Source organism: Melozone crissalis, unplaced genomic scaffold (assembly GCF_028551555.1).
Source record: "Melozone crissalis strain CALT ecotype California unplaced genomic scaffold, PUWL_Pcris_2 ptg000019l_1, whole genome shotgun sequence".
In the NCBI taxonomy this organism is placed as follows: Eukaryota; Metazoa; Chordata; class Aves; order Passeriformes; family Passerellidae; genus Melozone; species Melozone crissalis.
The window spans coordinates 6,469,478-6,495,404 of NW_026535797.1; the positions used below are offsets into that span (position 1 = coordinate 6,469,478).

General features: G+C 36.8%; 1 protein-coding gene across 1 annotated transcript in view; it reads left to right on the plus strand.

The window, feature by feature from the left end:
• RAB11FIP2 (RAB11 family interacting protein 2) overlaps positions 1 to 14,921 on the plus strand; it is a 32,529-nt gene extending 17,608 nt beyond the window's left edge. Inside the window, exons 4-5 of the mRNA XM_054277052.1 lie at positions 6,728 to 6,773; positions 10,333 to 14,921. Of these exons, the coding sequence (XP_054133027.1) occupies positions 6,728 to 6,773; positions 10,333 to 10,560 (274 nt within the window). The 3' untranslated portion in view covers positions 10,561 to 14,921. The remainder of the gene's footprint in view (positions 1 to 6,727; positions 6,774 to 10,332) is intronic.
• Positions 14,922 to 25,927: the final 11,006 nt, after the last annotated feature.

Here is a 25,927-nt window from a genome sequence, read left to right on the forward strand (position 1 = left end):
CTTTCTGCTTGTAGTTTCTGAATGTGGTGATTTTCTTGAGCCTCTCTCCCACCTTCATCACATGTGGCTCTTGGAGCTGCCTGTCTCCTCAATGTCACATGTTCCAAACAGATCAGAGACTGCAGTTTTGTTTTTCCCAATGGAGGCAATGTTTGAAATAAGCAATGGCTCTGCATTTTGATATGGCCATTATTAGATTTGTTAAAAAACAAGTGAGGTGCCATGAAAACAGGAGGCTTTTGATAACAGTGATGTGTTTGGATATTATTAAATTGCTAAGTCTGAAGCACAGCTGATGTCTGTAACATTTTAAATGTGTGATGGTCAGGTGTTTACAGAAGCTTTTGCAACATCCTGGTGTTCCTCTGGGTTCCTGCTTCTCACTTGAGCTGTGACAGTGGAGCAGGTGCCAATCGTGAGTGAGCTGAAGTTCTAAAGTAAAACCTGTTATCCCAAACCACAGTGAGGGTGAGTTATTAGTGCAATAACTTCAGCATAATCAAAGTCACTGTTAAATGGTTTCAGTCTTGCAGAGTTACTGGCAACAGCTCCATTGGAATGAACCCCAAAAGTTGCCTGATGAGAGCAAAGGATTGTAGTGGCTGTGTATTTCTCTGCCAAATAGGAAATTCAGTGTGCAATTCACTCTGCTTTTCACATGCTTTTTTTTCAGGAATGTTGCTCTCTAGATATTGCTGTGCTTGCTAAAGCAATAAGGTCTGTTAAGACATTTTAGCACATTTATTTCTTGGTTATTAAAAAATGACATCAGGTGAACTATGGTATTTTCAAAATTTTGTTTCCTCTGTTAGTGTTAGCATGTCTTATTTTAAGAACAGTGTACTTCTGCATTGCTTTTCTTGAAATGAATAATTTTTTTCAGTTCTCTACTGAAATTTGACTAGACTTTAGGCACCTGTGATCTTCAGTCTAGGTAGAATATTGATGGACTATGACAGTGCTTTAATTGTGCTCTAGACCATTAATATTTGTTAATTCAGTGTGGTAAAGCTGCCAGTGGAACATTATTTCAACAAGAGAAATACACTGCTGGTACATGAGAGGTAAAGAGAAATTACAAAACAAGCAGAAGTCCTGCAGAGATTCTTAGTCTGTCCTGCCAGGACTGTTATCATCTGATTTGAAAGATCACTGCATGTGATAAGAGAATAATGAAATCTTTTGCAAAGTTCCTACAAAGCAGTGGTCACAGCATTTGGGACATGACTAAGGTGGGCTGGAGCCGTCAGCTCTTTGAGGGATATTGTAGAAATACTTGGTATTAATCTTGACTTTTGCAGGCTCCTCACCAGCAATCAGTCCCTCCTAATGAGTTGACTGTTTTAGGAATACTTTTAGGAAAGTTCATCCTGCTGGCTGCATGACAAGATTTTTTCAAGCTTTCAGTGTCTCTTGGTGCACATTAGGGCATGTGAAATCTTTTTTGAGAGGATGCATGAGGCATATTATCTTTCCCAAGGGGAAATGCACTGCCTGTTGTATTTCATTTTAAAAAAGAATAATTTGTTCTATTGTTCCTTTATTAATAAATGCAGAAACTATGTAAAAACAATGCACTTTTTTTTTCTATTTCATTGTAAGAACTAAGGATTAGTTCTACTCTTTTAATAATTCAAAAATGGATCTGTAGGTTTCAGTGTAAAATATAATTTTAGGATTGTTTGATTTGTTTGTTTGTTGTTGACTTAGAGATCTCAAATAATAGGGCCTTCCAGTGGAAATCCTGGCACAACTTTTAGTCTAACAGTTCTTTAGTGATCTCTTGAGAAAAGAAACTTATTTGCTATAGCACAACTCCTAGTAAGAGGAGAAATATTTATATACTTAGAATTCTAAGTAATCAAGAAAAGGTAGTGAGAGCCACAAAACCTGATCCTCTTTTTGTGTCCTCCTGGGGTTACCCAAACTCCAAAAGGCCACAGAACATGGCTTGACAGCAGAGCAATTTATACAGTGAAGTGTGTTAAGTGATGTTCCCCAGAATCTAATTGCAAAATAGATGGTAATATGCTTTTTCTGTACTTGTTTAGCTGCCAGACAAGACAGTCATTCCTTCTCAGAATATAAATTGAGCTCTGCATTGCCAGGCACAGCAGGCTGATATTCTATGGAAGGCTAAGTTTCTGAATTTCATTAACTGTATCTGATTTTATTCATTTCTTTTGGTTTTGGTTTTCTTTTTTTTATTTCCTTGTGCAATAGTAATAACTTAAATGGCATCCTAATATTTCAAGATTTTGATATATGTTGTGAGAATCCAAAGAAAAATGCATAAGCACTGAAATCAGAATCAGTCCAAAGACCAAGAATTAGGATAGGAATAGGAATTTCAACTTGAGTGAAAAATGAGTATGGCAAAGCTTTGCTAATTACCTGTATGCAGACATTCCATATTAAAGGAAAGAAACTGAAAGCTCATACTTACCTCATTGGTATAATAGATATTTTACAGAATGTTAAATTAACATAAATTTTAATACTTTGAATAGTAATGATTAATTTAAATATCCTAATTTTAATTTCTAATAGTATACACTACTATTAGATTAGTTACTACTATCATGTAACTAATAGGAATAGCAAAAGGTAAGTAAAAAGCTTTTGGTCCTTAAGAAAATACTCTTTCCATGGAGCAAATGTAGGAGTCTGATTCCCATTCATTATGTTGTCAGACTAAATGGCACTAAAATGTTTAAATCAGTTATAGGAAAGATTTGATGGAGATTGTTTTAATCTCTAGGTATTCAGAAGCTAAATATTTATGCAGCCACTAGACCTGATGTTTGAATTTTTAACTACTATTAAATTTCAATAAAGTTGTAAGATGCAGCCATAAACCTGAGCTTGTGACACATCCTGAACTCAACTCCACTGTATTCTTCCTATACAAACTGTTAATTATCAACATGAAATGGAAATATTTAATTACCATAAAAAAGTGTTATCAAAAAAAAGTTTCAATTAGTTCTAATGAAATGTTTTTAAAAAGAGAAAATGACACTACAGTACAAAATAATATGCTTGCTATGAGTATGAAATAGCAACCCAGACCACTCTACAGAATCAGCCCTGCAGTATGTCTGTCTCCATTATTAGTTTATATTATTTTTATTTCTCATCCCTTTCTCCCCTCAGGAGCAGGACAATAGAAAAGGGTTCTCAGCTCAGGTGAGCTAAAATTGAAATCTAAGCCAATGAAACCCCAGAAGTTCAAACAAACTTTACTATTCAAAAAAAATGTAAAAAGAAAGTTATGTCCAAAGCTGTAAAATAATATGGAACAATAAAATAATGGGTATGATTTAATCTGGTAAAAATGTCTGTTATATGAAGTAACTGTCAGGGACACTAATTGAATTCCCAGCTGAGTGAGATGGGGGACAGGACTGATTGTGCTGGGTTGGAGAAATCTGTTCTGCCTAGAGAAGGGTCGGGGGGATGTGCAAGTTGGGGGCTCAGTGTCACTTCCATGATCCTCCTGCAGCTGATTTCTAATCTGTCTGGCAGGATTTGCCTCCCTGCTAGTAGCTCCTTGAAGGTGACGTGAGAGAATGAAAATTTATTACTGGTAAGAGACAAACTGTTAAAAATCAGTATGAGACATCACCTGGAGGCACATGAAAAGTCCATTTGTTAGAAAAGAAATATCTTTTTTTACTTGTAAACTGAGAAAATTTTGTTTGAATATAATTGACAAACAATAATTATCGAATCCCACAGTGCCAGTTTTTCACTATCACTGTTCACAGTAATCCTCACTCAAAAAAACCCTACAAAAATCCAAAAAGATACTCTTTTTCCCAAGCTGTCAACATGGGAACTTCTTCCATAGCAGGAGTTCCCTGCCAGTTTATCAAACTCTGGGAAAAAACCCCAGAGACTGGATTATAACTAACACTATCACTATGAACTGTGAGTGTAACACAGGAGAAAACAATGTTATTTTTTATAATTGTTCAGATCAATGATTTCAAAACAATGTTGTTTTTTATAACTGTTCAGATCAATGATTTCAGAATTTCCTTAGGGTGCCCAAAGGAAGCTTGTGCTGCTTGTACAGCATGGGCTGCAGTCCTAGAGGTTTGTTTTATACAATTATTGCCAGTAATTGAGTGAGATGGTAACTTTAGGGGTCTATTATTGTGATGAAATTTAAATTAAAAAATAAATGCTCTCGTGAATTTCAATACACCAAACAGACAACTCCACCAACTGTTTGCATTCATAATTTTATAATTTTGAGGTGTTACCTGCCCCTCAGACAGTGAAATAGGGGTGCAGTGGTGGGAATCTGCATCTGCTCACACTCACCTCGGGCTGGGGCACTGGCAGGGAACTTTGCAGGGCTCAGCAAGGCTGATGAGCTCCCACCTTACTTAGCAGACACTTTGATTTAGAAAAATGTCATTATATGCAATCTCAGCGCCTGCTTCTTCCTTGAGAAGCAGTATATTTTCTATGAATCTCCTTAAAGTATGAGTAAGAGCCCTCATAGCATTTGGATTTTTATTGGGGAATATTTTAATAGCTTTTTTTTTTCGGCAAGTGTATTCAAATTTCTTCTTGCAAAATACACAGATGTTCTCTTTTGAAATTGCAGTTATGATGTCCACAATTTTACAGAAATTATTGCAGGTTTTTTTACTGCTTAAAAAAACCCCAAACAACTAGTCCATATTGCCAGTGATTTATAGTTCTAATTTTGAAATGCAGCCTCTCATAGTCAGAACTGCTGCTTTCATTTTAAGCTACCACTACGAAAAAGAGCCCCAGAACTTATTTCACAGAAACTAAAAAGTCATTGAAGGCAGTGAAAGATCCTGCTTTTTTAACCTTTCAGAAAGCCCCCCAGTTGAGCAGTCAGGCTGCATTATTCTATATCTTGTCTAACACGAGGAAACAGTCCCAAAAGAAAGATATCCCAAATTAACGCCACACTTCGTTAAATAGAGACATTCTTGGTTTTCACCAAGCTAATTCGATCCAGTTCAGTTAACTCATTTTTTTTTGTGCTGGGATCACGGGAGGCAGCCATGAATGGAGCGAGTTCATCATGTGTTTGACACATCAGAGTGGGGCTGAAAGGAGGCTGGGAGGGAGGGAGGGACCCTGCCTTTGGCTGGGCAGACAATGCCCCCTGGAAAAGGCTCCTCATTCAAAAGGGGTCTCAGCAAACAGGGCAGACTGCTGGGGATCGCTGTTCCACACAGGTGGAACGGGAATTAGCCAGGCTTAGTGACACCTCTGGGTGTCTGCTTGGGGCTGTTCCTCTAATCCGGTCTCTGTCAAATACCCTCAGATGGTTTACAGGATTTCTGTGTGAGCAAAAGTTTGCTTGCTTTGGAAATTAAAAGTCATGTAGAGACTAAAAAAAAAGAGATTTTTAAAAAAAAATTCTTTAGAGAAAAATATCATCATTCATGTTTTATGTATTTTTAGTTGAGAAATGATTTAATATCTATATATTATATATTTTTTATGTATTTTAGTTCACAAATTTATATATATATAAATGTAAAATATATATATTTTAACGTATTTTTAGTTCGTACATTTTTTGCCCTTCCACTTCTACACCATGAAGTACGTAGTTTATAAATTCAGATAACAGTCACAAAATACATGTTCCCTAATACAAAAAAATCTTCACAATTAAAAAAAAAAGTGTGTGTGTATATATATATATATATATATATGTGGGTGTGTGTGTTTTTTGTAGCTCTCAGTCACACATCACACTCAAAGCCAGTACATGCAGTCTAACTAAACAGATTCTGTGTTGTGAAAGAATGTGCCTGCTGTGGTGCTACCAAGTAAATAATATTTGTGAGCCATATCTAGATTTTGGAAACATTTTTTGGGAATGTTTTATCTCCAGACCTGCTGTAGCAAGTACATAAGAACACAGCATCCCTGATTTTTGAAGATACTTGCTAATAATTACACCAGCCTGTGTGGACAGTTTCTTAAACCTGGCATTTAGGCAGTGGCAGTTTTATCAGGTATCAAAAAAAAAAAGGGCTTTCCTTTCTGGATATGCAGTATAATCACTAGGTTTATAAAATAATAGATTATTTACTCAGTTTTAAGTACAAAATAAATGTAGCTTACAGAAGATATCTTTTTAGCCCTAAGCTGGTGATCTCACTGGAATTTTGTCTTCTAGGAGCTTTGTCCTCTAGGAGCTGCCATGAAAACTGGGAATATGTGTTAGTCTGTAGGGTTTGGTTGTTGGTTTTTGTCAGTCTCATTCCAGGGACCTCTTTCTAGGATATTTCATTTCAAGTAGCATTCCATGCTTAGAAGCTCAAGCTAAGTCTAGAGATAAGAGGAGAGATAAGGAAGCCAAATCCATAATTGCCTTTCTTGCATTTCTTAATTAGTTATTCAAATTTGATGACAAAAAGAATACAAAAAATACAAAGAATTGTGAACAAAGAAAATATTCACATTTCCTTTAATTTCTAATATTTTCTTTTCCTAAGTTTAAAAAAATAAAGAAAATAAAATGTATTAAATACTTCGTAGCTGTGTAAGTTTATTTTATGTAATGTATATATATATATATATATATATATCTTGTATAATAAGATTATTCTTATGCATTCAGACTGTGGTGTCTAATTCAGTACTGTGTTCTAGCAGATGTTTTGGTCAAATAAGTGTGCCCTGCTAATATTTGTTTGGTATGGTTTTTTCCCCACAGTTTTAATGTGAATCCTTCTGGCTCTGAGGATCTCAGGAAAAAAACGGTGAGTTATGAAATGTTATGGAAAGCCATGAGTGAATGCCAGCTAATTGATACTTGTGTTAGCTTACAAGCTTTTGTTCTTTTTTAACCTCTTATATGGAAATGTTGAGGTTTTTATTTTTCTTCTGTTGACATATCCAGAAAACCTAAGTAGAAAAGCACAGGCTTAATGTAAATTTGGAAATGAAGAAGAGTTTTGCACTCAGTATGGGGTTTAGCTGTGACATCATGAAGAGGGCAATATTTAGTTCTTTGCACAAAAAGTAAAAAACCCCCAAAACCTGAATTTAGGAGTGGTTTAGATGACTCTAGAGAAGTAATGGTCAGGTTAGAAACTCTGCATTAGGCAGTGATTTATTAATTGACCAGACTGGAGCTTACCATCACTATAATAAGAGAGTTGAGGGCAGTCTCTAGAAGGCAGATCAAAATTAAAATTATAACCTGATATATTGTAGGATTAATAATGCACATAATAAATGAACGAATGAAAACACTAAAAAAATATAAATGCTAGAAGGTATAATTCAAAATGCTCTTGCTCCTAAAAGTACTGAGAATAAATTGTGTACTAAGAAAAAACAAAAAATAATCCACAGATTGCCTGGACAATGCCTTTGTTTGAAGGAAAATGTGGTCTTACTAGAATTTGTTCTGTGAATAGATGACATCTTTAAAAGTGGGGTTTTTTCAATCTCTAAAATATATAGAAAACAAGTTTCACAAGCAAATATGACTTTGTACTGTTTGTTTTCTGCTGGTTTATGTAAATGATTTGTAATAACATTTGATGTTATTGTAAATGCCCAAGTTTTTATAATGTAAGTAGCTGGTGGGAGATGTCAGAGTATTTGAAGGCTGCCTTTGATCAGATAGTAAACTGAATTCTACCAGGCAGTTACTTAATCTCTGACAAAAAGAGACATCAAAAAATTGATTTAACTTAGCAGCCATTGTCTGTAAAGTAACCATAATTACAGTTTCTATGTGCTTGCAAATGTACTACTGCAAATCATGTAATTTATTGCTGGTAAAAGCATTGGTTTAATTCTTTTAAGAAATAAGATGTGGATTGTTTTATTTAAAGGATTTAAAGGTGATAAAAGAAATCCTTGATGATTTTTCCTTTGGAATACCAGCCACCCTAAATGTCTGTTATAGGATTATGAGGTGGTGCTCATTTAATGCAAAATACAAATTAGGTGGGGAAGAAACTCTATCTCAACCATAGTTTTGAATGAAACCATTTGAATTTCCTTTTAAATATTCAGGATTGCTTTCTAAGGTGTTTGAAGTAATTTATTATTAGATTCTGTAATATTAGCCCTCACCAAGTTATTATATTTCTTCCTTGTGCATATTATTTAGTAATTATGTTTGTGTGTCTTCTCCTCTGATGCCAACACCTGTCTCTGAAAGCAGTGTTCAAATGGGAGCAGTAGCCAGTTGAAAGGGCAGCATGAGCTCTTTAAGGCCTAATTAAGAACTGAAAGGAAGATGAAGTAAGCAGGACAAAAGATGTGAAAGTAGCTTAGATGACATTCCCAGAGCAGAATTCCTCATTAGAACAATGAGGAGATGGTCAGGGATTGCCAGGATTCATTTTATCTGTCCTTTCCTGTGGCTGGCAGTGTGTACCCCAACAGGGTTTTGTAGCTGAGACAATCATTCTTTGCATGGCTTGTTTAGAACCTTTTTTTTCCCCTTAAAAAATTAATTATAATATTATTCTTATGCATTAACATGGTGGTGTCTATTTTTGTAAATAAATAAGTGTTCCTTATAAACTTAAATATTACCTACTGGCTCAAGCTGAATGTACCAAATCTTAATTTTAACAATATTAATTTCTAAATGCTAACATAGTTCTGCTAGAATTTTTCGTACATAATTAAGACATGTATGGAGCATGTGCATGATAAACATCTCTAAAGCATATATATTACACACAATTTTCCAGTAAACTTGATTGCATAATTAAAGTCATCATTGCACTACTTTATTCCTGTTCCTTTGCCAAATCAGAAAATTAGGCAAACCCTGTATTTTAGGCATATAAGTTTTAATGGTGTTTTCTCCAGTGTGTAGAAAAATTTAGTAAAGAGATTAAAATTTAATAAAGAGAAAGTTTTACTTCCTTCTTGTAGAAGAAAATGTGCTAAGAATATGACAACAAAGTGAAGTTACTTTCTCTTCTATACTCGTTGAAAATGGATTGCCAACCAATTTATAAATTTATCAGGTTAGCCATTTTAATAAAGTGGCAGTTACTGATTACTTACAATCCCTTAACTTGGTGTGTTTAAAATACTGAATATGCATCCATAAATGTGACATTTAATGTCTCAAGTGCAGAGAGAAACCCTTAAAAGCATATTTTTGAGAGCTACTGTTAGAGTGTAATTGATGGAGAGAGCTGATCTGTCACACTTCAGCCTATTTGCAGGGCACCATCACTTTTAATTAGGCTCCTTTGAAAACTTTGCCCAGCTGCATATTTTAATGGGTCGACATGTGCCAATGTGCAAATATGGAGCTGTATGGAAAGAAAAGAATGGGGCATGGAAAAGGAATGAGTATGACTATTATGTGGTGTGCTTCTTAGCTGTGCAAGCTTTATAATTTTTAATGACATGCTTCTACTGTAAACAAAATCTCTCGTGTGCCCTGTTAGAAGTGCTGGACTTTGTAGGTTCCATATCTTCTAAATGTTTTCATTTCTGAATGAGATGGAGCATACTGCTTAACATGTCTAACAGTGCTGATACTTCTGTAAACCAACACACAAGAAGACATTCAGGTTTACAGTCTTTAGGATTACATGTTGTCCTTTTTAAGATGACTAATTTTTCTATCTCTAATATCTGCACTTACTGAGTCATCAGAAATCATTACAGAAACAATTCTGTTTTCCCTACTGCTTAATTCTGGGCCTCTCCTGCTTTAAAGCAAGCAAGGTCTTTTATAAGTACACATTTATTTCTGCCTTAAGTGCTCTGGTGCAAGTAAGATGTAACCTTTTGCCTTCACCTGCAATTTAAAATTGAAAGTTTTATTATGTGATTCAGAAGCCAAGGCCTGGAGAACCACTGGTGACTACAAATATTTATGTGAAAGACAGATGAGGGGTGATGTCATGTAGAGCTGAGTAAATGCTTTGCTGTGATGCTCTCCAGAGGAAAATACTCAGAGAAGTTACAGTAGGAGTTGAATTCTCAGGGCTCTTCTCTTGTTATTCCATAGTTAAGGGGGTTGGTTTCCCAAAATGAACCTGCCAGCTGTTGTTGTGCTCACTGCTCATACAGTCACTAACTCTGTGTGTCCACCTCACTGAGATTTTTCTCTGAGATGACAGAGTGGGAAATGTTCAGCCAGCTGGGCAGCCCATCTCCAGTGGGTTTGCTGGAGGGAAAAGCACTGCAGCAAACAGGTGTTGCTGAAAAAATTGCTTTTCATGTCCAGAGATGTGCATGAGAAACACAAAAAGCAATAACCAGTTCATTTTCTGGAGACACTGAACCGCTTAATGAAATCTGGTGTTTTTCCACCCTTACCTGCAGGAAGGAAATCCTTTTGATGCCACTGCAGGATACCGAAACCTCACTTACGAGGAGGTCCTGCAGGAGCTGGTGAAACACAAGGAGCAGCTGAAGAAGAAGGACAGCCACATCCGAGAGCTGGAGGATTACATTGACAATCTGCTGGTGCGAGTGATGGAGGAGACCCCCAGTATTCTCAGAGTGCCATACGAACCCTCTCGCAAAGCTGGCAAATTCTCCAAAAGCTGAGACAGTGCTGCTTTCTGCTGAATGCATTAGTGGAAGGAGATCACACTTTAATATTTTGTCTTCTCTTCATTCCTTTTCTCCTAAGAAATTCCAGCAAAATGGGGAGGAGGGACAATGGCGTGGGTTTTTTCCTTTTTTTAAAAAATCCAAACACTAGCAGGGGCTGCCAAAAGTTGTTTTATGTTAGATTACTTAGGTACCTTTTTTTTCTTTTTGAAAATACATTAAGGTACAGAATACTTAAAATAGAGTTAATGATACATAATAAATATGTCCATGCAGTTTATATAAGAGCTTAGTGTTCACCATGTGGCAGTTTCAACAGAGAAGCCTGTGCTGTTATGAATGTTTTCTTGAATGATTATTGGTATTAGGCAAATATATTGTTCTTTTTTTTACAGCATGCCATCAAGACCACTGTTTTCAATCCAGTGTAGTACTCTACTAAACCTAAGTGTGGTTTGTTGCAATGGAATGTAGTCCTGCACATATTAGAGGAAAACAGTGATGCACAACCAATCCTTGCAGAGTAAATGCTGTATTCTATACAATGTGCTTTTTATATAACAATGTCAAAAAAAAACCCCCGTGCCATTTCTGTCATGGCACATGCTGGAACCAGTTATTTTACACTTAAATGCTGAATTTTGTGTGTAATGAGTGAACTTTGGTAGTGAGCTCATGAAATAAGGTTGTTTTGAGGATCTTTTTGTATGAAGTTACTGCATGCCTTTTCATGTGTTAAAAGTTCTTTGAACAGTGTTCACAGAGTTGGAGGTACTGGAGAACTCGAGTATGGAATAAAGAAATGAATACTTCTGTTCAGTCAAAGTCTACTGCCATGAAAATGTAGCAGAAATGGAGATGCTGACTTAAATAGACACGATAAATCAAATTAAGGTTGAGTTTTACATTATATATGTGTCTTAACTTTTTAAATCTTATGGCAATGAAGTATATGCCTTTAGAAATAGGCCATGTTGCTTAAACACATCTAGAGTACTTAGGCTTTTCATTAAAAATGTCTGTATTCCATGTAAATAGTTCTAAAAGTCAGTTCTCACTGAGAAAAATGAAAGAAGAATGTAGTAAATATCTTCCTGATCATTTAATAATTGTTTGTAAAATGATGTATGAAAAGGTACCTGTTATACAGTGAATTGGAAAAATATAGTGATGAAGGTATAATGGGAAAATACTGTAGGGGAACCCTCAAAATATTAAGATGAATAGATTTTAACTTTAATTTCCTTTATAAGAGTCCTATTTGGATTTTCTTTTGCTGTGAAACAGTAAAATGTTATTTAAAACATGTACAGAGAATATTTTAGATTTGGATTTAAGATAATTGTCTTCTCCTTTCTTTCTGCACCTGATCTGTTGGGGTTTTTTTCAGCACCATGGCATGGCTGCTGTTGAGGTGACCAGAAAAGCTTGAAATTAAATTCCAATTTTTGTTGTTGTTGTAAAAGATTTTAATACATTTTCATTTTTAAAACTGCAGAAATTAGTAATATCTTGAATACTTATATGTGGAAGGGTTGAGAAAGTTCTGTCTGTCTGCTTTTGATGTCATTAGTGTTGTAGGACAGCACAGAAGTATTCTTATTACAAAAAAACTTCTTTGTACAAATCCTCTCAGATTTCATTTACTTATTTTTGGCTTTTTCTCCTTCATTTTCTTCTTTTCTGTAGCAACTACCTCCCAATCCCCATTTAGCACTGTCCCTAAAATGTGTGCAGCCAGAGTTCCCAGCCCAGCCGTGGGATCCCTTGGTGTGGATCCCTGTGCCTGGATGGATCCTGAGAGGTGCCAGCCCTGCCCAGCTCTAGAGCTCTGCATTTGTGTTTTGCAGTGCAGAAATCCATCCCACACCAGGCAGTCTCTCTTTGGTCAGCCTGAGGATGTATCAAGTTTGGTTCCTCAGAAACCACGTGAATGTTCTTTTCACCCACTTAGGATCTCGATGACTGTAAATTTGTTGTAATATATTCAAAGTGCCAAAGGTCATGTACTAGTTCATGGCATGCTTGCTGATAGAAGTTGAGGTTTACACTCAATTAGATTTTCATTTTCTAATTACGCCAGGATGTGTTTCAGTTACTCAGTATTTCCATAAAAGTTCTTAAACATTTTCAAATGCTTGGCTGCAGCCAGGGGTTTTCTCCTGTTGTTGGTGGGGAATTGTTCTGCAACAGTTTTGAATTCCACCCATTCAACTAACTGGTATGAGACCATCTCTAGTATCCACAGTGCTTAAACCATCCCCACAGTGAGGATTAACAACTGCACTAACCAGAGAATGTGCTCCAGTGACTTCTCACATGCAAGCCAACTTATAATTATTAAAATGAAACTCTACTATATTTAGCACCTCTGAAATCACTTCTTTTAGAATGTAAATGTAGAATATCAAACTGCATAATTGACTAAAAGCAGATCATTTGACATATTTGCATACCAAGAACGATAAGCAGATTAAAGGTAGCGAAAAGATCAATTTTTGTGCATTAGTGAAGAAATTTAGTGAAGCTTTGAATGTGCTATCTGGTCTTTATCTGATCTCTGAGTGAATAAAAGCACCTTTTGTTTCTAACAATTTGTCAAGAAAGAGGAGAGAACAACAAATGCAATTTAGAAAAAGATAAAGTTACTGAGAGGCAGAATGGGACATTAAAATTATGAAGATATATTTATAGAGTTAATAGGTAAAAATACAGGCTACTTTTGGAGCAATTCTTGAAAGATTACATACACATAATTTTCTGCTTAGAAGGAAAATATTAACATTTTCCTGTATTCTGAGATTATTTTTTAAAAGCATCTTTACCCCACATGTATTTTTGATCCATGCAGCTTTCAAATGAAAACTTCTCATACAGAGTAATTTGTATGTTGAAAACAAAGGAAGTTCTGTTTTTCCCATAGGATAAAATTGTAGACTTTCTTGCAGATCATTTTAAACCCATAAAAACTTGCCACTTGTGGTCAGTCTTTCTTGCCCTTTAAAATATAGGGATGAAAATTTTGAACATCTCCACATTACTTTGATATTTTCCCTCCTAAATTAGCATAATAGTTCATCCATGCATGCACTATATTTTGAAATTATCCTTTGAAACAGCTCTGCCATGTATTTTGCTTACTTAAAAGGACAAATATGAAGGCCATACTTTAATGTTGTAAGTCAGAAATGTAAACTTTCAGCCATTCAAGAAAGATGTTTAATATTTATGTATGTTACCTCTTGCTGCTGTATTTTAAGTTTAGCTTGGTTTTCCACCTCCTAATGAATGTAGCATTCTCTCTAGATTATAACTGCATTTATTGCTGTTGGCTCTGTGTCAAGAACTATTTGTAATTTTCCAGCTGTGGAAATGCTGCCTTGTATTTAGAAAGGTTTCATGATTTGGGGACCTGATGAAAATCATGCTCATTAGATACTAGCCTGCATTTCTTTCTGTACAGGATGCCCTTTCTAGAGTGCATCTTATAACAAACAGAACTGCTGTCTTAATGTGTTTACTGCTGCACTGGGGGTTTATTTATGCTTCCAGCTTTAAAGAAAGATTATTGTCCTACATCAAGTATGTAAAGTGAGCTGATGCTTTTCTGCTCTTTGTACCATTGCTGTTGTAGATATGATAGAGGTGTTAGCTGGGCTTTTACAATGGTGAATTTAGAGCATGTTGACTAACTTGCCCTTCTTTGAAGTACTTGCTGAAGGATTATAGCTCTGCTGTGTTCATGATGCTACATTTAAGGGTCTGTCAGCACTTTCACTAGGAAACCCTATTTTCAGGGATTTGTAATTTTAAAATTTCAATACAGTCACTGGAAGTATTTAATATGCAATAGGTAGCACTTTAATATGTTTATGAAGGGGTTTAAGATTTGTTTCTGTTGAAAAGGTCACAGTCTCCTAAAGCATGGTGGGCATTTGCTTTATCTTTTATAATTTCTACATTGAGGAAGCCACTGTATGTTACAAGTGGTTGAGCCATTCCTATTCATCTTAGAAGCTTCCAGATGTATTACAGTATATTATAAACAGCTGAAGATCCAGGTTATATAGGAAGTCTGTAAAGGATAGGATCTCTGCTTATAACTTAAGGGTTTTATTTTGTCTTGTGCATCAATGGTAGTTTGTCTACATTTAATAATGGTACAGAATCATAACTATATGCACTTGTGAGAACTAAAAACTTAGAATGCATGAAAAACTTTATTTTTGTTCCATTATTGCAACTTCAGATCCTTTAATTTGATGAAAATGTTATCTTAATATTTTAATTTCTGTTCATTAAATAAATATTGCATGTCTAACACTAATAAAGCACCACAATGCACTTCTGCAGTATTTATTGAATTGTGACATTGATCTGTGTTATGCAAAGCATGTGGCTCCTAAACTCCATGGTGTTAAGGCTCTCATACCACAGAGAGGGGTATTTCCTTAGAGACAGCTCTGAATGAAAATCCCAGATGTTTGCAGGGTAGCCATTAAGGGAAATCTCTTCAGTAGTATCCAGAACTTGGAATTAGTGGAAAAAATGGTGTATTCTTAAATGTCCTAATCTGTATGTCTTTTTTCATATGGTATCTGCAATTCCTTTAAATGCACTATTCCTCTTACGCCATGGCTGTGTAAATATTACCAGGAGATCTTTGGCACTGTAGGCCAGAGCAGCATTTAGCATGAGAACAAACACTGTGCAAATTCTGATATGGAAAACATGGCACTTATTTCTCTTAATACTTGACAGAATAAAAACCCAGCCAAAATAACAGAAAACTGAAGCATCCTCCTCCATCACTCACAAGTATTTTTTTCAATGCTCCCATAATTTTTTCTCCTTATCCATGAAGCAGCAAAACAGCAAAGTGTGTCCCCTGACAACAGCAGGTTTCTGGATGATGAAGACGTATGGAGAGCAGTCCTGGTTTGGGAGAGGAACCTTGTGAATCTTCCACCCAGTTTCTTGGAGCTTTGAATTTCACAGGGATGTGATTCTTCACAGTTAATTTTCCCTGTGGGCATGTCCTTTGTCAATACATCTGTGGGCTTAGAAAGGGTTCTTCTCTTGGAGGTGTCCATGAGATGTGGTGGTTGTGGGAAATCACAGCCAGTTTGTGAGCTGTCCATGGACTTCCACAGATCCCATCATGGATCACAGGATTTTAACTACCCTGGTGTGTGAGGACTGAGGACAGGAGGGGAAGGCACCACACTGCCTGTAAAATACCAGCTTCCATCTGTAATTCACATCTGGTAACTAATCTCAGCTCCTGTGCCCCTTTGAAAAGGGAGCCACACCATTTCCCTCCCTCAGAGGCATAATGTTTGTTAGCTGACACCAGCCACAATCCTACTGATGATATGGGAGCCCAACTGGATTAAACAGCTTCCAGTTTCCCCAGCATGAAGCTGTCTTTGCAGTTATCATTACTAACCATCTCAACCCTCTAATAAAGGTTTTCAAGGTTATTTTAAATATAGTTTAGCAGTTAAAGAATTACTGAAATTAGATACTAGAAGTATCATTAAGGACAATTCTCTCTCCAGTTGTACTTATTGAAGTTATTTTTTTATGGAACCACAGAATAAAAATCAGGATTTCATTTCCCTATTTTGATTTGTTTTTATGGGAGTGTTGTGCAAGTTCTGGCTACAGCTCACTTGGGATATTTTGCCCTTTTGTGTAACTCTGGGCATGTTGTAAAGTTATAAATAATGATGATTAAAAAACACATCTCTTTTACTGGATTAATTAATTAGAATTTGGATTGTTTTGTTGGATTGTTTTGTAATAGTACCATTTTAAAAGAGATAGAAATAAGACTATCTGCTAATGGAAGCTGTTTTTTCTGTACCACTTATTGAGTAATTATGAGAGAAGGCTACCACACTGAGTGCAGCCCAGCCTGGAAACTGTGTGGCATTGATTGTGTAATGTTTATATAAATATCAGTATTTTCAGTGCTGGGAGCCAGTGGCTATTACATGGGGATTATTGCAATGTATTTATAATGTGTTTTTACAGCATTTAGTAATGTAGATCAGTCTTTGATAAATGGATGATGATTTAGGACAGAAAAGTACCCTCCGTGGCTAAACACTGACATGTTTATACTTTAAAAGTAAGCAGCTTAAAAAGGTTTTAGGGCCATGCAACGTTTAAATGAAGCTGTATACTAAAAAGGGAGGAAACTTTGTGGGATGTGTTTTGTTTGTTTCAGCCCAAACAGTGTCTGCTGTGTGACATGCAGGGAATGAGTAGAAGCAACACTGGGGAGATTCCATTGCTGGGATCCAAAATCCCAACAACAATAAAAGGTTGGTAGGGCTGGGTGTCTGATTTTAAGGGATCATTTGCCCAGCATGAGCCAGGTTATGTTGATAGGAAGAGATAACACAGCATCCCTTCCTAACAAGGCTATTGGCAGGGTGAAAACCCCCAAAAAAGTGGGAGTTTATCAGAGGGATGAATTCTCAAAGTTTTAGGTGTGGGACAGGTGTTGGGCAGAAGCAGTGCTGTCACTTCTGCTTTTCCAGCCCTGCTGACACTTGGTGTTAAACTCAGGGATTGAACAAACCACATTCCTAGGAAGGTTAGGAAGTGTCTGAGGAAACTTGGGCTATGCAGCATGTGGCTGGCCAGGTTTCCTCTGCTGCTGCTTGAAGTGGGTGTCTGGCTCAGGGTCCTGTGGAGTGGCCAAAATGTGTCACATCACCTGCTCTAAATCATTCATCTGGGGCCTGCCGAGGTGCTGAGTGTCTCCTTCTCCGATAACTTGCTGCTCACATTATGAATTCTCTGAAAATTGACTCCCTGGGACATCTTTACAGGAGACATCAAGGGTCTCCATTTAAATTTAATGAATACTGTGTAATTTGCCAAGGACTTCTACAATGCATTAGGAAAATCTGCCTCTTTGAGACCAGAGCTTTGCCAAAATAATGGCAGCTTAATTGCATCCTTTAAAAGCAACTGCTGACTCTCCAGCTATGAGTATTTTCCATTTCCTAATAAAATGTTTTCCCATTAAAGCAGCTTATTTCATTAACTTATAATTCATAGCTTAAATATGCTTATATTTTGCTAATTGTAGATTACTTAGTTCTTATTTTTAAGGAACACTGGAGCACAAAATACAAAATGTCAGGGCTTTTTATAAAGAAAAGTCTTGCCTTGTGCATAGCAATTGCATTTGGATAAGCATTTTAAATATGCTATTTTTAAGGAGTTTTTACATGCTATTTTAAACTAAATAATTAAACTTCTATAACAAGAAACAATTTGAAGGGTTCATGCAATTTATAGTTTTAATTCCTTTATAGATATGGGCTCCAATATTTTATAGTTATGATTCAAAAGCGACCACAGTTACCTGTTTTAAATTGTAAGGATATATTGTGAGATTTCAAATTATTCTTTTCCAAAGTACACGAAGCCAAAGTATCTGATAGACTCTTTTGTGTTGTGTAAAAGTTCAAAGTGAGCTCTGGGAGAAGTAAGGTTTTCCTTAAAAATTTGTGGAAACCTTTGTGTTGAACTGCAGTGCAGCTCGATTTGGGTACATAGCTTCAGGCACTCCTTCATCCAATAGGATAACATCAAATTTCCTTTTTTTCCTTAACAACTCAATGACAAGAGAGTAGGAATCTGTCTGCAGCAGGCTCTGGGTACTACTTGTAAGGACCAAGTTACAAAATGTGGATGCTTTGTGAGCTGTCGTTTTGGCTTTTTTGGTGTTTGTGAAGTAGATGGCAGGTGAATACCAGGCTTGTTCCTATTTCCAGGATCCAGATAGAAAACTTACTATTTCCAGGATTCAGGCAGAAAACTTCGTATTTTCTGATACTTTCAGATTTAAAAAGTTTTATGATTGTTTTTTCTTAGTGGCCAGATTATATTTGGCTACAATGCATGTAACATTTCACTTGATTAATGTGACTGCTGTTTGAGACCCTCTTGTAATTGGCCTCATAATCCACACACAGAGTACAGTGAAATAGTGTGAATTTGAACTTGAGAGACTGATGAAAGGAACATCCATCAATAGTGGGGAGAAATGAACTGATCCTAATTAAAAGCAAAAGAATTTTGTGATCTGAATTGAGATTCAGTTGGTGGATACTGAAGAGTCATTTTCCTGGTAAGTATTTTTATTATAACTGTCCAATATAGTTGTTTTGGAAAAAAACTCCTCTGTTCTGCTTAATAGTATAAACTTCATTAGCTCTTTATGAAACAAATATTCAGTAAGGCTCTTTTGCTTAACCTTTGTTTCATTGGATATGATTTCAGAGGGTTTAAGCAGAATTTTATTGCTGGAGTTGATCAGCACAGCTCTGTTTGCTGACAGGCTCATGGTTATTCTTTTATCTGTTTCAGGATTTTCTGTTTAGTTTTAAGTGCTGAACATTTCACCACAGTCTATTTAGAGCTTTATTTAAAACTCGTTCCAGTTCTCCTCATTCTTACGCACGCCCATGTGTTAAACTACTCCAGAAACTGGCTTAGCTCTGACCGTATTTGGAGGCTGCTCCTCTTCCCTGCTCTTGGGCTGGTTTGGACGGGGACTTTGGGCTAAAGTAACAAATGAAATATGTGACAAGAGCTGGCTGCCAAAACCGGCATCAAAGCAACTTTCTGAGGAGCTCACTGGAAAACTATCCTGAACTTTGGAAGGATGACTCAAAGCCACGTTCTAAACAGAGCAAACCACAGTGAAATAAATGGCAAGGTGAGAACAGATTTCTTGAATGAGAGGTCCCCCTAAGACCAGAAAGTCGCTTCAGTGCTGGGGGAAATGAAGCAAAGCAGCAGATAAATTTCAAATATTAATCAGGATGGGTTGCTCAGGATGTTCTTTGTCTGCAAGCCCACAGATCTTTGCAATTCCTGTCTGGGTTTACTACACAGAAGTGTGTTAGCCAGAGAGCACTCAAAATGAAAGGTAATATTTGCTGGTCATGTCATGTGGGACATCACTGACTTGTTTGAAAAGTTGCCAAATCTGAGGGCGTGCTCTGTTAAATTCACACAGTGTCTTCCTCATCTGACACAGAACTATGAGAACATTCAGCTCTGATTCATTTGTTTTAGGCAGCTCATGTGAATAAAGGGGAGACCTGAATAAGGAGGATTTCCCTGAATCCTTCACAGAATCATGTAGACTTGCAAAAAACAGCTGCTGTAACTGAGGAGAAGGCTGTGCTTTGTGGTTGAATGCATGTTTAAAAAAGCTGGCATTGGAAAAAAGAGAGTTCTGTGAGAAACCTAAGCCTCTCTCACAGTCGTGGCATCTCTCAAAGTCACAAGACTTTAAGATGTTTAGAAATAGCTGGAGAAAACCATCCAGCAATGATGGTCTGTAGCAATTGGGAGCTGGAAAGAGAATTGTTAATTTTACAGGGAGAGGAGGGGTTTGTAATGAAGATGGATAATGCTAATATACAAGGCAGCTGTAGAAGGGAGCAGCAGCTCTCTCAGGATATCAAAGGTGGAGAATGAGCTTGTTGAGTTTTCCAGGGGCAGGGGATGAGAAGCAATAACTGCTTCCTTGCAGGAGGCAATAACTGGCTGGCTGCAGTAAAGCATCACTCTTCAGGAGAGCAATGGATGCTGTGAACGCAAACAGTAACAGGTTTCTCAGATTTTCCTAGTGCCTGGGAAAAAAAATCACACAAATTGTCTTCCAAAGGAAATTGTTTCAAGTACAAGCCTTTGGAAAATAGCAAATACAAAAAAAGAAAAATTAAATCTCTTCTTCTTTATTTTATCCTACCTTTGACTTGTCTTGAAAAAAAAATTGTGGATTTTAGACTAAAGGTTAATGGAGTTGTTCAAAGACTGACATATCAGCAGAGAATAATGCAGTTACAAAGGGGAGATGTCAGGTTAGCAGAGTTGTTATTATTGCTATTAAAATCTTCCAGTGCAATGGTTCTCTTCTGCCAGGAGTGCTTTTTGTTATGTCCTTCCCATACAAATAAATCCATTCAATAAATCCCCATGCAAAGCAGCTGGCAGTCTAACTTGGGAGGAGTCACTGGCATGATGCTGGCCAGCTGGAATAACCACTCACATCAGCCCCAGGTACACAGTGATGCTTCCTCTGAAGTGTTTTAGGAGGCAATGCTTTCTCATTAGAGCACATTGAGAATTTCTGAGGGATAAGATCATCACATTCTAAAATACGCAGGATTTCATCTTTTTCTCATTGCTAGCCTGGGACTGGTACTTGGACGTCATGGTCAGTATCTGAAAAACTTTAAGCAGGAGAGGATCTCAGCACAACGCTTGGATTATTTTGGATTATTGTTATCTGTGCATTGTATCAGTTTGTATAATAGAATATATATATATATATATATATATATGCAATATATTGTTATCTGTGCATGGTATCAGCTTGTATAATAGAAACACAGAGTGGTTGGGGTTGGAAGGGACCTCCAAGATCTTCTTCCAACCTTCCACTGGGCCAGCCTGGCCTTGGACACCTGCAGGGATAGGCAGCCACCCTCACAGAGAACAATTCCTTCCTAATTCCTAATCTGCCAGCTCCCTCAACTGCTGGATATTAATTATTTAGGCTAGTGGAAGAGTGAACCTCCCTGCTTCCCACAGGTATAAAATGTGTTTATTTTGATGTGCCCCTGGAGGTTACAATGCCTGTTGCTTCCTGTGAGAAAAGCTGGCAGCATATCTGCTAAAAAACATGAATCTCTTTTTATCAGACCACTACTCCTGAGCAGCAAAACTCAGGAGGCTCAGTTCTGTGCAAAACTTTTTATTCTTTTTTTTTTTTTTTTTTTTTTGCCTCCAGATCCTTACTAAGTATAAAGCTGTAGAATCCTTAATAAATGTAATTATTTTTTTCAAACTTTGGCATTAGTACACAAATTTGGCATTATACCAGGTCAAAAAGAGCTTAAAAGGCTACTAAATCCCAATATTTAGAGTTATTCCCACTTTGCCCCTATTTTAATGGCTATATTAGACCCAGGGGAATGGACCCTTATCCCACCTGTTTTCAAAGTAGCAATTAGCTTTGCTGACAAAGAGGAAAATTTAGGGCCAAACATAAATCCTGGTCCTTGGGAACGAAATATTTTGGCTTGTGTGATATTAAAGTTGCACAAAATACAATGTGTTTGTAGCCCAGGATTTCTGTGAGCTGGCAATAGCATCAGTCTGTTGCTTTCTGAGTCTTTCCTCTTCTGGCACACAGCTCAGCAGGCAAAGATGTTGATTTGCCACAGCTTCAGCTGTGAATTAAAGCTTTTCCTTCAGCTGTTTGATAACACTTTTACCTGTTGGTGCACCTGTACCTGTATTTGGCTTCAAAACAGCACAGAGCATGAACTTGGGGAAGTTGTAAAAATTAGTTGAAGAATAATAAGAAATAAAATGGCATTCAGCCCAAGCGAGTTGAGTTTTCATTACTCATATAATAACAGCTCATTGGAATTATTTTCCAGAGACAGTTCTGTATATTTAAGTATGTATCAGAATAACTGCACTTTTAAATCAAGAGTCAAGTAGCTACTTTGTATGCTGTGCTTATCTTAAACACAGTTTGATTTAAAACATTTATCTTCCCTGGTATCATCTCCCATGTCAAAGCACATTTAAATCCTGCTCTGTTCCTAATATCACTGGTGTCAAAAATGGTATCTGAGAACAAAAAAGTTTGATGATTGCTCTGTTGTTTGCCCACTTTGTAGTTATTAGCTGCTCTGTCCTTGTTTTGAGCATCCCTGGAGCTGAGAGGGAGAAGCCTCAGCAAAGTAAACTGTTAAAAATTAAAGCCAAGGTCAGAGCCAGGGTTAGCAACACGAGCAGACAGCAATTTAAGATGGGTCCAATTATGCAAAATCATGTGTTGAGTTACAGCCTCGAGTCTCCACTGGGACCTGGGTAGAAATATCAGAGGATTTCAGGGGGGTTTTCTTTTGTTTCTCCCTTTATCTCGAGAGAGGACAATGCAATATGGAGTGAGAGCTTTGCTTTTGAGCTGAGTGCCTGCAAAGGAAAACTCTTATTCCTGGAATGTTTAGTGAGTGCATTTCAGTGAGGGCAGCAAACCCAGACTTTTGGCACCTTGTTGCATTTTATTGGTTTGCACAGGCACAACATGGAGACAACACCTCTGAATCCAGAAATAAACCAGTTGAGGCACACCAAGTGACCCACTAAAGCAGAGCAGATTTTACTGTTTGTGTTCTTAACATTTAAACCAAGCACCATCACACCTAGGTGTTTCTTTAGAAGATATTAACTTTCCCTCATTGTTAATTTATCTTTTCCTTCCAATAACTGGAAAGCACAATCACACAGTGGTGCCAAGTGGTGACTCCCAGCAAGGCTGGGAATGAAGAGATCAGACTCAGTTTACTTGGAGGATTTGTGTGGAAGTTAAGATGATTATTATTTTGCCAAAAAAGGGCTCTTTAACTTTTTTCCTTCAGGGTTAAAAAACATCATGTGCTATGCTTTTAAAGAACTTATCCCCAAGCAAAACACTGCAGAGAGATGTTGTAGTCTTCCTACTTCAGAAAACATCAAAACTCACCCCCATTACATCTCTCCAGCTCTCTGTGACTCTGAGGTGTATGGTTTCATAATTATGATCATTTGTATGAAAGCATCCTTAATAAGAGAAACAGAGAGATTATGTTCAATAAAAGCAGAAACACAGTTCTGAATATGTTTAAACAAGTTTTTGCATTGATAAACAAAACTACTGGGTATTTTTTTCAATCACTCAGACACAAGTACTTACTGAAGAATTTATACAGTGCTCAGGGCAAGTTACAGCTGGATCCTCTTAAAAACCTCAGTTTTTTCTAGCAAATGACTCATAAAACTAATGTAGTTCTGAAGTTTTTCAGAAAATATATGTAATTAAAAGGGATTTTTGCCATTTGAACAAATAGTAAGTTATTGTAAATATCTTAAGGATGAGATAAAAACCTGATGTGTTGCTTTTGCAGAGCATTTCTCTTTCAAAAAAACCCAGGAACTGAGTTTCAAAACTGACAAATTTGCTACAGGATTTGTTCAAGTGTTTTTGTCAGTGATGCTTCCTAGCAAGCAGGGCTGAGGCACCTGGAGGGAAAGTCTTGTGCATCTGTGCAGTCATCTGGGTGCCTGAGAATTTGCTGTCCATTCTGCAAGAGTTCTACTGCACCAAACACCTTTTCTTATGCAAGGAAAGTTTATTTGTAAACATTGCTTAAATTCCTTTGAATCACTGACAAAGTAAATTCAAACCCTGACTCCTTCTGCCATCCTCTGGGATCTTCTCTTGCCTTTGGAAGTTGTTTAGCCCCTCAGGTATCCCCTCTGCCTTCCTCAGCTTGCAGGGGACTCTGGTTTAAGCTGTTCCTACAGCAGCAGCTTTTCCTTCTCCTCCAGGATCTGCCAGGTCAAAATCAGCTCCCTCTGCTCCCTGTGCCCGTGTGGAGTCAGGCTGGTGGGGCTTTAGGGAAATCTGCCCCTGGGAACACAAGGACACAGCCCTGGACAGGAGAAAAAGCTGAATTTGAGCATTTCTCCTCTTCATGCCCACTGTAGAGGAGCAGTTTGTGCAATAAGACCATTAGCAAGTCTAACCAAGGGAGCTGAATAATTTCTTCATGACCAAAGCACTCGAGGGAAATAAATTCTCAGTCAGTTTTAAAAATATCTGGTGACTCACTGGGATGGGATGTCTACCATAGGATAATTCAGGCTGGAAGGGGCCTCAGACTGGATCTGCTGGTCCAGCTTCCCTCAGGCAACATCACCTTTCCAGGAAATCTCTGCTAGTTAAAGAATTTCTTTACAGGAACATAACCAGCTCTCTTTTTTTAATCTCAAAATGCAGAATTGCACAGGGTAACAACTTTAAAGATGTACAAACAAACAACAACAACAAAAAATCCTTTATACTGTTACAATGTAAAATCCATTATACTCTTGCAATGACCTATTTATGTTAACAGGATTGTGTTGGTCAGGAATGGGAATGGAATTAGGTCATCTTCTAGTCAGCTGATAATAATGAACTCAATAATGAACTCCAATCAAACTTTGCAGAACTTCCCAGAGATGCGAAAAAGTAGCTATGGTCTCTATGCTGAGGTTATCAGCGACTACTACTTCCAGAAATCTAAGAACAAACTATAATAAAAGCTAATGTGGACTCTAAAAACAGGTAATATTGAGTTTTCTGGTTTTATTCTGATGGAAAATAGTCAAGCAATTTTAGCAGCAAAATTAGCAATAAAGACAACAACAAGTTTATTAAAAAATAATACAATCCTGTATGATTCTTCAAAATTCGGGTTAGAAAGGGAAACTTGTAAAAAGGATAAAACTTTATCTAAGTATATTGTCAAATAACATTCTCATTAACAATAAGGGAGAAAACATTTAAAAGTCACCTGGGACCTATAAATAGATTTATTTGTAGAATACAACATGGAATATTGAATTTATTGATTGACCTAGTGATATTAGACCAATAAAAATTCTAATAATCAGGAATTTGGGAAATAATTAAAATGTTGTGAGGTTAGCATTTAATTGGTGTTTACCCAAGAGTTCAGAGGATACAAAGGGAGCTGGGCTGACTGAACTAAAATCTGTTTGAACACAAGTGAGGAAATTCAGGAGGCAAGTTGGACAATCATATTCTGGTATCCCCTAAAGCTCTGGCTGTAGTGTAAGATAAACAATGCATTCCTTGGACTGACAAAAATCATAGACATATAAAATTTATATGGAAATATTATTAGTAAGTTCTTATGAACCAATCCCCAAATTTGAAGAACAAATGTTTCACATTCAAAGTGTGAATGGCACAGAGTTAAAGTATGATAGATAATGAGGTTAGGGAGGGAAAATGGAAAATTCTGCACCAGGAACAGAAGCAAAACGGGGAGTTCAGCACACTGGGAGCACTGAGGCTCCTCCAGCTCAATCTTCTGTCAGCGGCTTGCAATGCAGCCTGCAAAAACCAAGCCATGTTGAGCTGATTTAAAGCAAAATAATAAAAAAGTAATTGAAATAATATTGATAAACAGGCAGAACACCTTTAAGGCTGCAATAACTTACTTATATATAGGCCCCACTTTATCTTGTATTTATTATTTAGGCTCTTGTATAGATTTGTTTCTATTTGCATTTATTATGGGCTGGATTATGTTTATATCCTCATTTATGTATAAATTATAATTCCAGTGGATATAAAATCTAGGAATTAATCTTAATGCTGCTGAAATCAATTATCCTGGGTAGGCTAGATATATAAGAAAACAATATAAATTCATCAAAATTCAATTATTAAACAAAGTGAATATTGTAT